The sequence below is a fragment of the Coffea arabica genome, chromosome 11c (assembly GCF_036785885.1).
Source record: "Coffea arabica cultivar ET-39 chromosome 11c, Coffea Arabica ET-39 HiFi, whole genome shotgun sequence".
NCBI lineage: Eukaryota > Viridiplantae > Streptophyta > Magnoliopsida > Gentianales > Rubiaceae > Coffea > Coffea arabica.
The window spans coordinates 38,161,582-38,179,449 of record NC_092330.1 but is presented as its reverse complement, the minus strand read 5'-3'; the positions used below and the strand labels follow the sequence as shown (position 1 = coordinate 38,179,449).

Sequence of the window (17,868 nt, the reverse complement as noted above, 5' to 3'; positions counted from 1 at the left end):
CGCTGTACTTATTTCGTGTTACTTAGGTTAAAAAAGTTATTAGGGCACATGTTTAATGTTTCGTTTAATTAGGTACAGAAGATAAGGTATTACTCAGAATGAAATAAGACATTTTGACTTGGAAAACTAGTTTGCTTTATGGTTGGATCATAATAAAATGAAAAAAAAAATGGGAGAAAAAGGCTCAAATTTGATTAGATGAGATCAAAATAGTGATGGCCTCACCAAATTTTTGCCTTTTTCTTTGTTTTTTTTTCACTTAATTGATGTTCAATTAATATGTTTTCTTTGCATTGATATAACACACATATACGATATAATGAGATGTGTAATTTTTTTTGACTGCTGCGAATGAGGATTTATTCAAGTGACACTTCATATAAAGTTTTAATCGATCGAAATATTACAATATTACACATGCAAATTGCACACGATTAAAATGCAATAGTTGTGTGAGTTGCAATCTTAAAGGAATAGTAATTGATGCTTTCTTCTTTTTTGTTATGTAGATGAGGAAGTAATCAAATAGGATAGATTTACTTATGTGTATATTTTTTTTTCTGTTTTTTGATGTATATGTTTGATGATGTAACTTCTGCCATTAGTGTACATTTTAATGAAATTATGATATTTTATCAAAAAATGTTAAAATAAACAAAAAAAAATCAAAGTTAAATATAAATATTTGATGGCCTATATTAAATATTTGGATACTTTATTATTTATACAATTTTATTTGCTTGTATCATAAAATATATTTTTCAACCATTTTTTTTATTTCACATACATCATATGAAAAATGGTGCTATAGTATTTTTCAAAAAATTATCCCAAATAATCTCCTATCCAAACACAATTTATGATATCTTAAAACTTCTCTTACTATATTTCTGCGAGAAATAAAGATAGATTTTATAACTAATGGTTGCCGTTTTTCATTTTTGGTTCCTAGAATATAGGATTAAGAACCATTCTGACGGGAGTAGGATTGCAAACGAGTCGAACCGAGTCTTGACTTAATTTCATCGAACTCGAACTCGACGAGCTGGTAATTTTCAAGCTCGAGCTCGAAAAAATAAAAAATAATTATTTTATTTTTAAAAAAATAAATAAAATAATATTTTTTCTTAATAAATAATAAAATATTAAGGATATTTATGTAATTTTACTATAAAAAATAAAAATAAAAAAAAAAATATATATACTCGAGCTTGTGAGTCTAACGAGTTTAATGTTTTGAGTTCAAGCTCGAGCTCGATATTGATCGAGCTCAAGTCGAGCTTGAATCGAGCCGCTCGCGAGCGGCTCGATTCGTTTGCACCCCTAGACGGGAGGCATAATTTTTTGCCCCTTAGTATAATTATAGAAGCTTGAAGTAATTCTATCCCATTCTTCAATGTTAATGATGCACCTCTAAGATAACTTTTCGTCTTAAACCCTTCTTAACAAGAATGGTTTAACCTTTCAACTTTCAGAACCAATTGAGGGAAATTTCAAAATAAAGAAAAATTTGAGAGCAGGTATTTCAATTAAAAAGAATTAAGGGGTGGTTCCCTGAATTATAGTACAAATGTAAAATAGAGGTAGTTTCAACTTCAAGTCCTAGTATTTTCTTCTCAGCAAGTTTCTCCCATTTCTTGAAAAACAGAAAGCTCACCCGGACAAGCAACACCAGCACTAGCACAAAGATTGACAAAAGACAGCATCTTTAATCTAGTTAAACCCCATTTTGTTACAGATGCAAGATGCCTTGTACAATTCTTCCCTAATAAGTAATATCCTATGTAAAATAACAATTGAAAAAAATTCCAGAAAGTAGGTGGAGAAGATTCCTCCTTCATCGCCTTGTCCTTTCCCTTTCTTTTTTATGTTTCTTTCTTTTAAAGATTGAATTTTTGGCATACCCCAGAATAAAAGCAAGTTATAGACTTGAAGAAACAATTGTAACCATTGAAGGGTTTTAGCTGTTTTGGTTAAATTTAGTGTTTAGAGAAACAATGGATGATGAGGTGATGCTGAGAGTTTTTCAAGAAGGTGGAAGGGATTATTATCAGCAGGCACCGTCTACTTCATCTTCTTCTTCTTCCATTCTTCAATCTCTCCCTCTTCATGTGGTATGCATTCTTCCAGAATTGCTATGCTACTCTGGTTTTTTGTTTCTGTTTCGTGTTTTTCCTTTGTGGGTTTTGCGAATGCATTAACTTTTTTTTTTTTTGTGTTATAGATTTCTTGAACTGATACATTTTAGGCTAGCATGGTAATTTATGTTATCTAAGTTCATGCATGTTAACAATCGATGAATGATCATGTTTTTAGTGAACCCGTTTGGGTTTTTTTTTGCTTTTTGTTGGTACATTACAAGTTAGAGTGCTTGGAAAGCCTGTGATTGATGAACTGAATTAATTTTAGCTTTTGGATCCTTTTGAATTTGATGTTGGAATTTGAACTGCGAATTGGATGGGTGCATTGTTCAGCGGTCTAAGGTTGGTTGGTTTTGAATTATTTGTAGTCATTTGATCATGGGTACTACTTGCTAGTAAAGTCCATTCAAGAGCTTAGATCAAAGAAAGATGGCCTGGTAACTGTTGGTATTGGTGGTCCTAGTGGCTCTGGTAAAACAAGGTACTTTCTTGTACTTTCATCTAGCAGTGCTCAATTTGCTTCACAGAAAGTAGTTCGTAGCAGGGTTTAAAGTTTTCTTCTGTTGAACATGTGAATCTGATGGTTTTTGAAGCTTAGCTGATAAAGTGGTATCTGTGATTGGTTGCACCATTATATCAATGGAGAACTATCGCACTGGATTAGATGATGGAAATGATTTGGATTTCATAGATTTTGATCTTCTCGTTCAGAATCTTGAGGTATGCTTTCCTCTCTCTCTCTTTCTCTGTCTCTCACTCACTCACACACACACATGTACTGAACTTGTTTGGTTGTGTTTACCTGAGTTCTTTTTCCTTCTTGAAAACAAAATATTCACAGACATCAGAACTGATGTTCGTATTTTGAAGTGTCTAAGAAATATTTTCTCCTGCATATTCAACCATCCTTTGCTCCTTATTTATGGTTATAACCATCGTTTACTCTGTAACCCAGATAATGTTCATTTCTATAAAAACTACTTAATATAAATCAGGAAGATATTTCTTTTTAAGAAAGAATATAACTGAATAGAAGTAGTGAGCTTTATGGGAATAATACCAGATCTTAGGGCTGTTCCATTCATCCAGATGTGTTTCCTCAAAGTTTTGTCTGGACAAACTGTTTGCTTACTGATATCATGATAATGTTTTTTCAGGATAAATCAGCTATGTGTTTACAAGTACCTTTAGAACACAACTGGATAGATTATATGCTTGTTTTAAATGTATCGTGTTAAAACGCTCGACTCTTCTCAAGAATGAGAGCAAGGTACCTCTAATGAAATGTTTTGACTCTGTGGTCTTTACTATGTTCTTATGACAAGTTCAGGCAGTGGATGTTCCCTTGTATCATGATAATGCAGATTTAGATTTTACATTGATCTCCTGAGCAGCTCATGAATGATTAAGATATTTAAACTTGTTGAATACAATTAGTTTCAATTTGCTTACAACACTCCAAACTTGCCTTTTTCAAATAGGATTTGATAAGTGGGCGAGATACATCAATTCCATTGTTTGATTTCCAGGGAAGGAAACGAATTGGTTCTGAAAAGATAAAAAGTATTTCCTCAGGAGTTGTGAGTATCTTTGTACTATCTTCCCGCGTAAAGGATTAAACAAAGCATTCTGTCCTTATACTTGTGTTCGTTGCAGGTGATAGTTGATGGTACTTATGCACTACATTCAAGATTGCGCTCTTTGCTGGACATAAGAGTTGCAGTGGTAAAACTCATGATGCTTCAAAATTCATATTTTCTTGTTAATCGTGACATACTATTGCAACTTGTGCCTCTTCTTTTTATTTTTTTTTATTTATGCCTTGTTGAAGATATAGTTTGATCAGTTTTGATGTGAACTCATCTGCTTCACATTCTTTAATTAGGTTGGTGGTGTCCACTTTAGTCTTCTTTCAAAGGTCCAATATGATATTGGGGAGTCTTGTTCACTAGACTACCTCATTGACAGCATATTTCCACAGTTCAGAAAACACATTGAGCCAGATCTTCATCATGCACAGGTTTGTTTCTTTGTGTCCTTAAGCTCAGCATTATCAGCTTATTCTTGACTTGCTCGATGATTCTGCAGATCAGAATTAACAACAGTTTCGTCTCATCATTTAGGGAGCCAATTTACAAACTCAAGTGCAAAAGTGAGGTAAAGAACTACAATTTAAAGACAAGTAGTCACTGATAAAAAATTTGATATTGGTAAAACTGGTTTTGCATGGGGGATTTGTCTGTCTGTACAAGATTATGTTGCAAGTTTTAGCGTCAAATGGTCATTTTACTCCCTCAATATAGAATTTCAGGCTGTTGATTAGTGCTTCTTGGGACCTAGCTCAAAAAGGGTGCATCTGTTTACATAAGACCTGGCCCTTGCCCTAATCTTCCTTCAAAAGAAAGAAAAGGAAAGAGATAAAGAAAAAAAAAAGGCAAAACAAGGGGAGGAGTCTCATATACAGTTAAGTGGAATTATCTTTGCACTTCACTAAAGTGTTGGGTTTCATTGATTTGTTCTTGGGTGGCAGCTTTAGTGATGTCATATACTTTTTTTTTTCGGCAGATTTTAGTGATGTCATTTACACAGTTTTCTGTGTTCTAGCAGTTTATTCGCAGATATCTTTTTGTTTGTCTCTGGTAATGGATAAATAATGTAAAAACTAGTGGTTGATAACTTCTTAAATGTCTTTCACAGGTGCTCTAGAGGTTTGAGTTTTATCCACACTCTTCTTGTATTTACCTTTATCTCCTGTTTCCAGTGCAATAGTGCAATGACAAAGGACTTTCTTTCCTTATACTTGTTACCACATTTACTTCACCCTTCCTCACCAATACACTAATTTTGTATTTCAGTCTCAAAACGGACATGAAGATTACTTTTTTCATGGAAAGGAGAAAATACTGGATAAGTAAGTTCTAGAAAACGATTTTCCCTTCTCTAAAAATTGAATTTGTGCAGAATTAATCAATTATCTCAGGTTAGTTTTTCTTTCAGTTCTGATTCTCTTCTTTGTGGAACTTTGCTCTTAGTTTTATTGAGATGTATCTGAGACCTCCATCTGCCAGTGAAGAAGCACGAATAAATGATTGGATTAAGGTGCGGCAATCGGGTATCAAGTACTATCTCTCACTAGGCGACCAAAGGATTGTTGACAAATATTACATTATCCGGCCAAAAGCTGAATTTGAGGTTGGTTTTTTTTTTTTTTTGGGTTCATTTGGTATAAGTGGTCAAGAGCATTATTTCCAGAGTGTTATTCCCTGGCATCTTCAAGGGAAAATATTTCTGGCAGCTCTTGGTTTATTGGTTTAACATATTATCTAATAGCAGTCTTTGTACCTGAAGCTTTTATGTTAAAGATAAACCTCTTTGACTTGATTTCTGGTAGTTTCATCATGAAAAATTGAATAATTTTATCATTTTAGTTCCTTAATACTATACAGATTACCTTTGAGAAAAAGATGTTTCTTATCTACCAGCATTGACAGCTTACCATAAGCTTTTGGGTTGTGAAAAGATATACTTTCATGTTGTTGAAGCAGTGGGGAGCTATTATGTTACTCTAAAATTTCTTTAGAAAATCTGCAATGCCTGTGAATGATTGCAGAAGTTTAGACTATGTTTGTGGGTACTAACGTATGCCAAAAAAATCAGTCTTCTTGTGACTTTTGAGCTCTGAGTAACATGAAAAATTCAAAATGTTCTAATTGGTCATTGACGTCTTCAAGGTATTAGCTTATGAATTTATAGTTCAGGTAATAAAATTTTTGACCATAGAGCTGGCAGTTTCAGAAAATTTATAGAGAAGAAAAACTCCCATGTAGGAAAAGCTAAGATTTTGGCAACACAGTTCCTGAATCAAAGTAGAAAAGGTTAACCATTTCTATAACCCATAAATTTTTTAGTTGATTAGATTCGCATGTAACGTATTGTCTGCAAATTTTGTTTCTAAAGAAACTCACCTTATCTAACCTTAAAAGGTTGGATGAAATTGAATGCAAAATTGTGGTTAAAGATTGTTTTTTCGATTATAAACATCATTTCAGTTTGGAGTTTTTGATTATTGGTACGATAATGATATTTGACAACTGTTTTTCTTTTTGTCAATCATAATAGGTTGGAAGGATGACCCTGGGTGGACTTCTGGCCCTCGGTTATACTGTTGTAGCAAGTTATAAACGAGCATCGACCTCGGTCTTTGAGGGCAACCTTTCAGTTTCTCTTGAAACAATTGATACCCTTGGGGAGACTTATATGGTGCTGAGAGGCACAAATAGGAAAGTATGGATTCATCTTGGTTCAATTTCCTCTATGTTTTTGTTATTTACAAGCTGGAAGGTTGAATTGTTATTATGCTCTAGAAGTATGTTTGGATAGGAAATCTGGCCAAGATGATTTTTGATGAAATTTGAGTTGTATGAAATCCAATTCCATAGTTTATCAAAAATTGAGTATGTTTGATTTGGAGAACAGGACCAAGGTTTCTTGTTAATCATATTTGAATTGTATGCAATCAAATTTCTACTCTATCATTAATAATAAGGAATAGTGCTATAGCTATTTGGTCTTGTTTATCAGTCTCAGTGTTGTTTGGTTGTTGATGTCTTGCTGAATAACAGTGCTCCTGTACTCGACTTATATTTCTTGAGTTAATTGTTTAAATAAGAACTAATACCTGTTACCTCTCTTTTACTTTCATTTTGTGTAGACTTATAAGTTATCTAGATCTCTTTCTTTTGCATCCCTGTTTCAAACCACTATTCTTGGTTGTAAATAAATTTGTCTTGGTATCTATGGTGTTTTGGAGAAATTTGTTGTAGTCGTAAAGTCTCATTCAATTGGACAGTTGTTGACCATTACTTACTTTGGCTAGAATGAAATGTTATAGATGGTTGGAGCTGAAGCTGCAAGGATGGGTGTCAGTGGGCCATGGATCACTAAATCTTATCTGGAAATGATACTTGAGAGAAAAGGTTGGTTTGGTTTTGCTTCAATTAGCTAAACAATTAATGTTTACGAGGAAGAACATCAGTTTTCTTGTTATAACTCTTTAATCTCTTACATGCTTGTGGGTAGAAATAATACCACTACCTATCATAAAACTTGTAGTTGTCAAGCCCTGTCCAACTCAATATGTTGAACCGCTAACCTGTTAAGCCTGTGCATTATCCAGGCCTTTTTGATATGGGAAAGCCAGATAATTGTGCATAATCAAATTAGGCCTATAAAGGGGCATTTGGATCCCTGAACCATTGATTGCTCTGTTAAGCAAAACAAGTTATTTGTCATCCACCAATTGCTTTTGGTAAAAGGCACATAGATTGTAAAATTTTGTAGACGCAATTACTTGCTATGACACTTGGATCAGCTATGCTAGACTCTCCATCAATGTATGAATTTTGATTGTATCACCTTAATAGTTTCTGCACTAGTCTGATGCTGGGAACACTTACATGTAATCCCATGAAAGAAATAACAGGACTCCTTGTGTGCTTTCAACAGTAACTTAAGGCAGGATTTGTACTTTAAGAATATAAGGAACAAATCTGTTGATTGTTATAGGTTTTATTTACTGAAAGAGGACAATACTAGCTGTAATTTGGTAGGCATAAGTCAAAGATAACAGTAGTGTTAAAGAAACAAAGAGTAACTTGAGGAAGGATTTGTACTTCAATAATATAAGCAACAGATCTTTGGACAATTACAGGTTTTATTTGGTGAAAGAGGACAATATGAGCTGTAATTTGATACGGATAAGGCAAGGATAACAGTTTTAAAGAAGAAACAGGAATTTTTTTTTTCTAGCTGGAAAAGTAACTTCGTGTACTCTTTTTGATTTCAAGATTATTGGGAGCAATTTTGTTGAAAGATGTAGGTTTTATTCACTAAAAGGAGGACAATATCACCTGCAGTTTGATCAGAGTAAGGCTAAGATACTGTGGTATCATGCCTTTGGTGATTGGGGAATACCAACTCAACTGGCATGGGACTACTTGAAAAGAAGCTTCAAATGCTTAAAAAATGATTTATGCTGTTGCTGTCAAAATAACTCATCAATGCTGCTGTACTCCTTGACCATTTGCTGCAACAATGAATACTGTACACTGTCTTCCAAAACTAATTCCACGACTTTGGTCCTTAGTTCTTGCCATTAAAGTGCATGGCACCATGCTATAGTTGTAGTAATTGCAGTGATTGCTCATTAATAGGAATTCTCGTCTTTCCATCTTCTGTCCGTCAGTAGGAGATGAGATATGGATATAAGTTGGCTGATTTATGGTTTTGTACCTTCACACAGCTGACCCATAAATTTAGGGATGGCAATGGGGGTGGGGAATATGACTTGAAATAAATAATTTGGTATTTTGTTGTTCTGAAATGGTGTAATTTTTAAAGTCAATTTATTTTGGTAAAATGATTATTTTGTTCTGTTAGTTAATTTTTTTTCACCTATTGCGTGTTGTTTATAAAGAAAATGGCAACTGGTTTGATTCGATGTGGTATCAAAATAGAGAATTGAGTTCAAAACATCACAGCGGTTTTTAAACTTTATTTCATGTTCAATTTTTGGCTAAAAATTCAAAAGAACATTTAGTAAAGCTATTTGTGTTATACATATAGACAACAAAAAGGTCAAATAAAAAATAAAGGTGATAGTGGGGCGGGGGATGGGAGGGCTCCCCCACCCCAATGCACCCTGTTGCGATCCCTAGACCCATTACTCCATCCTGCCATAAGTAAAAATTGGTTACATATACTGCAGGATAATACATAGAAACAGCCAAAGTTGTTAGATCTGCATGATACCTCGATTAATTAGACAAGGGAACCAGAATAAAATCAAGAAAGTTTTCTTCTGTCAAAGTCAATATCACAACTCAAAATTTCTGGCGGAAGCTCCTGACCCGGCTCAACTTGTAATTGAGCATAAGTTTTCAAGTATATGCCCATGTTGGAATTGGATTGGGTGGTCTCAAGTGGCTGCTCTCCTTTTTATTTTTTATATTTTAATTTTAAACGTGTACATGGTGACATATTTAGCAAGTGACACAAGTCACTGTAAAAGATTGGTGACAAGTTGTCAGAACAGTAAAGCTTGGTTTAGGAGAGTGGGTTAGAATCTCTACTCCAAAGTGATGTAAAGGAGAACTACAGAATTGTTCCTTTCTTTCCTGTAACAAAACTCTGAAACATTTGGCTTTGGGATATGAAAAGGATGGGGAATTGTTACCAAATGACAATATAAAAATTTCGAGATCCCTCTACTAGATGATCTTCAAGCTTTACCTGTCTAATAGATGCATATGTTGGTGCCTCACCTCAACTATAGCCATTTTGTTTTGACTATATAATTTCACTTGCAGGGGTTCCCCGTCTGAACACACCTCCTCCTTTATCTAGTGCACCATTGGATAGTTCTCAAGTGAGGTTGATTACAGCTCCAAAGCCTGTTCGTATCACTCCCAACCTGATTAACCGGCTTGAGGACTTATCTCAGCCATGGACTCGATCCCCAACGAAGTACAAAATGGAACCTGTTACAGCAACGTGGCATTTCATCCCACGGGAAACTCCACTTGCTGAGGGCGCAATTGTTGGTACACTGCTTTTAAATCTTGAAAGAATTTGCCATTGTGTCGTCCAATTAGTAATTTTGGCATTTGCAAGGCTTCATTATCCGACTCCTTTCATGAAACAACCACAGATCCTTCTTCTTCCAGGGCACCTGTACAGCTTGCTCCGATCCCTGATATATTTGACTTGGATAGAGGATTGCTTCTTGCTGTTCAAGCGATTCAAGTTAGTACTGATACGTTCTGTGACAGAATATTTATTAGCTCATAGCATGCTGAGCTCTTCAACTTTGTATTTTATTAGTTTTGGCAAATATAGTAATATACAATATTTAATCTTACTGCAGGCTTTACTGGAGAACAATGGCCTCCCAGTTATAGTTGGAATTGGTATTGTATCTGACTCTGCTCATTTTACACATGAGATGCATAATTAGAATGGGTATTCAAGGAATTTACGTTTTGGATGCTTAAATAAGATAGATCTTTTTGTCACAAATAAGGCTGCCAAACTGGGTTTTTAACTTGCTTGTATGTTTTCACATCTGCATAAGCTGCTTTTCTTCCATTTCAACTGGCCAAGAACTCTTGATTGTAAAGTTCCTTCCATCTGCAGTCTTTTTGTATTCTTTTGCTTGGCTAAAGATCTATCCCTGCTACATGGATTTTATAAGTCTAGTACTCCATAATTCTTCTCACTTTCTTGGATAAGAGGGGACTGACAATAACGTTATATGAGGCAGAGATTATTCCTCTATATTGGTAATCTGCCAGACAGTTATAGTTTATTGCCATTGGGCCACTTGATTTTTTCTAGATATAGGGTCAACCAAGGTTTATCTTGAAAGTATGCGGGTGATGAATAGTCGAGGACTTGAGGTATTCTAAGTTAGCATAGGACCTCTTATGGATTTTAGTGACTTTAATATTTATACATATGGAGAATGTGTTTGTATGACTTTCTTAGACGGGGAAATTACTTTAATTTTTATAGAATACAATAGAGGATATTAATATCTAGTCGGTCTCTCTGCAATTGCTTTATTTATGTTGAGGATGAAAACTTGTTGCTTATATGCTCTTTTTGGCTTGTTCTTGATCTTGTAGGAGGTCCAAGTGGATCTGGAAAAACAAGTTTGGCTCGTAAGATGGCTAATATTGTTGGTTGTGAAGTGGTTTCCCTTGAAAGCTATTACAAATCTGAACATGTAAAGGATTTCAAGTATGATGATTTTTGCTCTCTTGATCTAGCTCTGCTTTCTAAGGTATGGGCATTTTGGTTTGTTTATCTGGTCCTTGCGCTTTATTTCTTGTCTTTGTTTAATGTACTAGTAGTTAAATTGTCTAGAAACTGGTGGATGAAAGTTTTTGGAACAACCAAGATGTGATAATTGCTTTACAAGATGAATTTGGGGCGCATAAGCCCGAAATATTCTTTTGTAATAGCTGCATATAATCTTGGAAAGAAAGAATTATGGCCTTCAAAAATTAATAGAGTCATTACATTGAAACCTGCATAGTCATCCCAGATTGCTTTTGGCATCATGTAAGCCAGTTGAACTACATGCCATCTTTTTCTAGATCAATTTTCTACAATTTCTCCTTTTCTGCTTGAAAAATTGATTGCTATGACTGCATGCAGCTCATGTATTCTGCTTAATTTTGTATGTTTGCCTCCCCTGAAAGCTGTAAGACGCATTACAGAACATTATTGTCAGTTTCTTAGCCTTTTTAGTGTATTCTATTCGGTGTTAGTTTACTGCAAAACCCAGAGAGTCATCTCTGTTTGCATATTAGCAATATGTAACCTACCCAAACTACATTCCATCTGGCTTTGAGATCATTTTTCAACAATTTCTCCACTTCTGCTTTGAGAAATTAAATTGCTATTTGAGTGCACTATTAAAATCTTTGGCTGTAACATGAGACTGTTGCTTATATTCCATATTTCGAATGAATAATACGTGCATTTAGAAGTATTATTGTGAATGTCAAAAACTGTTGCTTCAAAGCAAGATGGCATGCAGTCCAATTAGTTATATATGTGGCTGGCCCTTGAAGGCAGTAAATGGCATCATAGAAGCTCATTATTGTCATTTCTCAGCGCTTTTGCTGCGTTTAATACTGTGTTATTTCTACAACTAATGCATCGTTAGCCTTCTTATGAAACACAATAAAAAGCCTTTAAGAGTATTGCAAAATGTCATTGTCGAATATTTGCTTATCTTCTGAAGAGCATTTTCATCTCTTTTTTCCCCCTTTCATTTCTCTGCTTTTGCAGAATATTGATGACATAAGAAGTCGACGAAGAACAAAAGTTCCGATGTTTGACCTTGAGAGTGGTGCTCGAACAGGCTTAAGGGAACTCGAGGTTTCTGAAGATTGTGGAGTGGTATGTCAAGGAATGTCTTTATTCTGACATAGGGGGCTAGCTTGCTTCCACTGGTGGTTGGTGTGAATGGTTTATTTTACAAATATTCAGAAGTATTGGAGCTAAATATGATGTATAGGAAAATTGAAGTGGTCAAAAATTCTAAAGAAAACAGGTGGTATATTTGTTTACATGTGGGAGAATTTCATGTATGCTTGCTAACCTTGCATGTTGAAGGGACAGAAGTACGGAAAATTTGTCCTTTCTTTTTGTTTAGTAAATTGGATGTTAATATAGAAGAACTGTCAAAAGTAAGATAGTTTGTTTGATTTCAAGACTTTTCTACGTGGCCGGACTTATGTGAGTCCTGCTGCTTCATTTGGCTAGGTTATCTTTGAAGGTGTTTATGCTTTGCACCCAGATATCCGGAGATCACTGGACTTGTGGATTGCTGTTGTGAGTATAATTTGGCACATCATTTTCTATTTGTTTGTATTGTTAATTTGCTTGATTCTCAGTTCAATGCCACTTCCTTATTTTACAAGCTGGGAAGTAACTGCTTAGTTGGAAATAGGTTGGTGGTGTTCATTCCCATCTTATTTCCCGAGTCCAAAGAGACAAAAGTAAAGTGGGCTGCTTTATGTCTCATAATGAAATTATGACAACAGTGTTTCCAATCTTCCAGCAGCATATTGAGCCACATCTTGTTCATGCCCATGTAAGTTCATTTAAAGCAATTAAGAAATTTCTTATTTTCTTTTTTTTCCCCTGTTGTTTTGTCTCATAAATGAGTGTGCTTTGAGTCGCATCATTTTCTCAGCAATGCAGGAATATTTAGACTGAGCAAAGACTCAGATCTTTATATTCCTGCCACAAATACCATGAACTCTAGGTTTTGGGTTTAGAAAATCTTCTTAAAATTCATTATAAATTATCTCCCAAGTTTATCATGATGTCATAAACAGTTTAATATTAAAAAATAAAGTCTATTCACATTGTGTCTTCTTTACATATGCTTGCTACTTGATGAAGGAAATTTGCTTTGTGGTTCTTTTCAGTGTTAGTTAAGTGAATGATCTTATATTTGTTGCTGCATTATCAACAAAGTGGTAATCAGAAAAAGCAATCATGCAATATGCATGAATTGATTGTGGATGAGAAAGCTTTGAGAATATTTAGGTATCAAACTATTAAGCATGAGACTGCATGATATGTCAGTGTAAGATTCTTCAAGAAATTTCAAAAATCAAGAGGAGTGACTATTTCAGCAGTAGATTAAAGGGACACGACTTAGAAGCATTTCAATTTTTGTTCCATTCAACGTAATGGAGATACTGGTTTAACTTGTATGTATGTAGTTATATGTGAATTGAAATATGCAACAAACTTCTTCATCTTCAAATTGACGTAGATAAGGAAAGGATAAAAAAAAAAAGTTTGATTCATATAGATTTTTAACTTTTCAGAAGACTCTGATTGTAGAAAGTATTTTGTGGCCTAAAATGATGCCGTATTCCTGCAGCACTTTCCTAAACAGCATTGATTGAAATTCTGGAATTTCCCCATTATCATGGTGACTTAACAAATATTCTTATTCTTATTGTAGGCTACAACTTTTCCTGAAAAGGGGATAGGCTTAATGCATGACTTTGCTTGCATCAACAATTGATTGGAAACAGCATAAACCTGTTTTTATTTGCTTACAAGTGCTTTGAATTTTGTATCTGATTTTTTTATATATATTCTTGCAGCTTAAAATTCGAAATGACTTCGATCCAGTGCTTTCCCCCGAGAGCTCGCTGTTTGTATTGAAAACTAATAAGCAAGTAAGATAAATCATTCTGATGCTTTTTAGACCTTTAAAAGTTAGTTCTTGTTTGATGGATTTCTGTTTAATTTGGTAGGTTGCTTATCAAGATATTCTGAAGATTCTTGATCCTAGCAAATTATGCAGTTCTGTTCAAAGTTTTATAGATATATATATAAGGCTTCCTGGATTACCTGCTAATGGCCATCTAAAAGAAAGTGATTGTATACGAGTTAGAATATGTGAAGGAAGATTTGCTCTGCTGATACGAGAGGTTTGTCATTTGCGTGCACTTGTCTTTCTTATCCTTCCTTTTGCTGAAAAATCGTCATGAATTGGCAGTTCTGATTGAATACTTTTTCTTTCCATCTCAAGCCCATAAGAGAAGGAAATTTTATCATACAGCCAAAAGTTGACTTTGATATCAGCATTAGTACTGTTGCTGGGCTTCTCAACCTGGGGTATGTTACTGTTCCCCAACTATCACAAAAGACAATTGGATGTATATTGTGCTATTACTCTAATTGTTTCATTAGATATTGGATCTTTCAGTTTACTGAACTCATTCATATGATTAGAGGTGGATACGTACTCTTTTAGGTAGTTTTTCAAAATTTGTCAATAGTCTAATGAAGATGCAAAAAAAAAAAAAAAAAAAAAAAAAAGGAAAAGCCCGTAGTTCTTTCTACAAGGATCATTACCTTTTGAACACTATTTTGGTGTTATAGGTGATGCTTTAGGATATTAATAATTAACTTCATCATTTGTCTGACTGCTGAGATCCATGTGAATTTAAGATTCTCCATTTACTGGATACAATATTTTGATCATTAATGGACTTGTAAGGGCAGATACTTATATGACCTTCATGTTTTTTGTCATTTATTTGCAATATATGATGGGTTGTCATTCTGTAGTTCAATACCATACGTGATCTTGGCAACTGGATCTAAGTAGTTGCCTGCATAAAATTAACACTTCCATGGGGTCTAGCCTGGCTGTTTCTCCACTTTCTAAGTTTGAGTTTAAACTTAGTATAGATCTGTGTGATGATAACAGAATTCAAGATCAACTTAATTGTGGCCTTAAATCAACAGTCAGTATAGCTCTCTGTACTTCTTGTCTCATAAATTTGGTTTATTCTGATTGTCATTTTCTGTTTGATTCCATTTCATTCAGATATCAGGCTGTTGCATTTATTGAAGCAACTGCATACATATACCAAGATGGAAAGGTATATCTCTCCCTTGAGAGCATTATTTAGCTCAAACCTAATTTCAGGTTTAGATAATATTTCAAAATACTTAAGTTTCCGATTAAATATTCAGTAAGCATGGAAGATCTTCTGTTACTTTTTTCCTTGTGTCCCTGGTTTTACTTATCTGCCATGCAGATTAATTTTATTTGACATGGGCTGTTACATAGGATCTATATCTTGATCATAAGATTGATGTTTACATCCTATCCTACTGAATAAAGACTTAATTGTCACTTCTAGGAGGTATTGCTTTCTTTGTCTTGTGAGACATGACAAGCAAAATTCATAGTCTATACTTCAATTTTATTCTGCACAGAAAGTGATGCAGCTCTTGAATATTAATCCCTAGTACTAATTGGTGTGAGCTTCTCTCCATTTGGTCAGGCCAGGCTAGGTATCCTGACACACTAAATGGTTAGAAAGGGATGTGAATGAATTTTAAAATACTCACAATTGATGGCTAGATCAACACAAAAAGAAATCCGATGAATACTATGGTTGATGATCTAGTGAGCTCAGCTTGGGCAAAACTTCTGACATCCTTATATGTTGAAAGGAAGGACATTTTTAAACTAGCGCAAATTTAGTAGAGAAATACGTTGGAAGTTATTACCAGGATTATTTTTCAAGGTTGGATTGTGAGCAAGCACTTCATTTTTAAGTTCCTACTTGACAGGGGAAGAATCCCTTTAAGGTCCACTAGAATGTGTCAATGTGCTTTGAGCTGTTAAGTGTAGAAGTCTTGGGTTGTACTAGTGGGTGGTTTTCGTCATTTGCCAACTATAGAGGTTAAATACAGAAATAAAGAATTAACATGGTATGGTTCGCATGCAATTAGGAACTTTTTATGGTGGTTGTTAGTTGTCAATAGCATTCGGTTTGTACCTGGGAAATCTTTTGCCCAGTAATAGATATTTGTATCACTTGGTTAGCCTGAAATTTCCAGAATTTGGGTGATAGTGTGTACTTGGGAAAATGTATGGCAGGCTGAAATAGCCGTCAACTTTTAATAGACTTTGTTCCCTTATGATTTAATTTTGTATTATATCTAAAGATTTTCAGTTTTAATTTGCTGATTTATGTCCTCAAATAATGTGAATTGACAAGCATGAGGAATTCTGAATTAAACTTGGGCGATGGAATTATGAGGTATCCAAAACTTTAGAGGCAACACGTGTGGGAAGTAAAACACAGGAGGAAACTAGGAGTAGCTCCTATCGAGGGGGGTCTGTACTGCAACTTGACTTACCTCAGTATGGGAGATCATTCCCAATGCTAATGACGAGCAAAGGCTCTAATGGAGTTTTCGATGCTTATCATCTTCAGTATTTCAGCAACTATATTCCAAATCTCATTATTTTGAAACTAAGGAATTTGAGCGGAACTGAACGAAATTTGATGCTGATTTCATTTTGTATCTTTCGTTAACTATCTGCTATCTAATTTTGTATTCTCTGTTTCTGTCTTGGATTGATGTTTTCCTACCTTTGAGTTTGTTGGTGTGGAACAACTTTTGAAAGTAACAATTTGTTATCTAGATCCTTATTGAGGTTGATCATCTACAAGATGTCCCGAGTCCTTATATACAAGTAAAAGGTGTCAATAGAGATATTGTTGCTGCTGCTGGTTCTACCCTAAAGCTGGATGGTTCATATACCACAAAGGTTTGCTTCTTCAACTTCCCTCTCGTCTTAGTGTGATTCAATAACATTATACATATGAATTATATAGAACATATGCATCACACTGTCTGCAGTAATGATCATCCTTCTATGTTCCTTCTCAGAGTTATCTTGAAATAATTCTGGAAAGATTACCGGGAGGTTCAAGTGGGATACACTCTCAGCAGGCGGCAAAGCTGCAAGAACTTCTGGAATTTATACAGTCCCAGGTGCTTCATTTAAAAGTTGGCTAACGTGTATTGCCATGCAAATCTGGTTCAGTTAACAATTCCTTTGCAATTAATAATGTTATGCGTTCATACTGGATGAAATAGGGTTGCAATTCAGTTTCTGAGTCTTCGCCAAGCAGAGAAGTTTCTCCATTAGAAGGCGTAATAGAAGATATGCAGTCAAGGATCAGAAGACTTGAACGATGGCATACAATCAACACTGTAGATTCATATCACGAGTGAACTTTCATTTCTTAAGAATGAGAGAAATCCCTTCTCCGTTTGTTAACGTATTCAATATCATGTTATTGCAGGTGCTGTGGACATTTCTATTGTCCGCTTTTGTAGGTTATTCCCTCTACCAAAGGAAACGTCAGTAGGTCTCTTGTCGAATTGATTACAGAGGGTGCCTTTTCTGACAGTAACTACTTCGAGACTGACAGACTCCTAAAATCTCCGGCTACTTTCGAAAATTATTTGAAGAGGCAGCAACTGCGATACAGCCTTTCTTTGGCTTACTGATTCAGATGGTACTGAGTTCATTACGGTTTAGCAAGCTACCTTATCTGTATCTGTAAATCCAGTTTTTTTTTTTTTTTTTTTTTAAAGATTTTTAACAAACAACCCAATAAATTTTTAGACACTAAATTTTATCATTTTATGTACTGTATTTAATCTTCTCCATTTAATTTTATAATATCTCATTTATCAGCATCAACTGCACCTTACAATCACTAGCATTAACTGCACCCTACAATTACTTCTATGATCGTAGAGAGGATCCGAATGCCCCTCATAATCTGGTTTTGTAAGGGAGGTAGAC

General features: G+C 34.7%; 1 protein-coding gene across 4 annotated transcripts; it reads left to right on the top strand.

Annotated features, from left to right (window-relative positions):
- The first annotated feature begins 1,613 nt into the window (after window positions 1-1,613).
- LOC113715617 (uncharacterized) lies at window positions 1,614-17,763 on the top strand. Of its 4 annotated transcripts, none has more exons than XM_072071073.1 (26): window positions 1,614-2,114; window positions 2,510-2,622; window positions 2,735-2,861; window positions 3,671-3,721; window positions 3,798-3,866; window positions 4,027-4,161; window positions 4,230-4,298; window positions 4,997-5,052; window positions 5,174-5,333; window positions 6,261-6,425; window positions 7,033-7,117; window positions 9,509-9,742; window positions 9,850-9,944; window positions 10,066-10,108; window positions 10,826-10,983; window positions 12,000-12,110; window positions 12,477-12,545; window positions 12,664-12,807; window positions 13,841-13,915; window positions 13,994-14,170; window positions 14,272-14,357; window positions 15,076-15,130; window positions 16,693-16,818; window positions 16,941-17,045; window positions 17,151-17,267; window positions 17,360-17,763. In XM_072071073.1, exons 1-26 carry the CDS (start codon window positions 1,998-2,000, stop codon window positions 17,423-17,425), a joined length of 2,808 nt encoding a protein of 935 aa, XP_071927174.1. In that variant the 5' UTR covers window positions 1,614-1,997; the 3' UTR covers window positions 17,426-17,763. The 4 variants fall into 4 exon arrangements, with proteins under 4 accessions (XP_071927174.1, XP_027095668.2, XP_071927176.1 ...); XM_027239867.2 differs by having other exon boundaries at window positions 3,623-3,721; XM_072071075.1 differs by lacking the exon at window positions 4,230-4,298 and having other exon boundaries at window positions 3,623-3,721.
- Window positions 17,764-17,868: the final 105 nt, after the last annotated feature.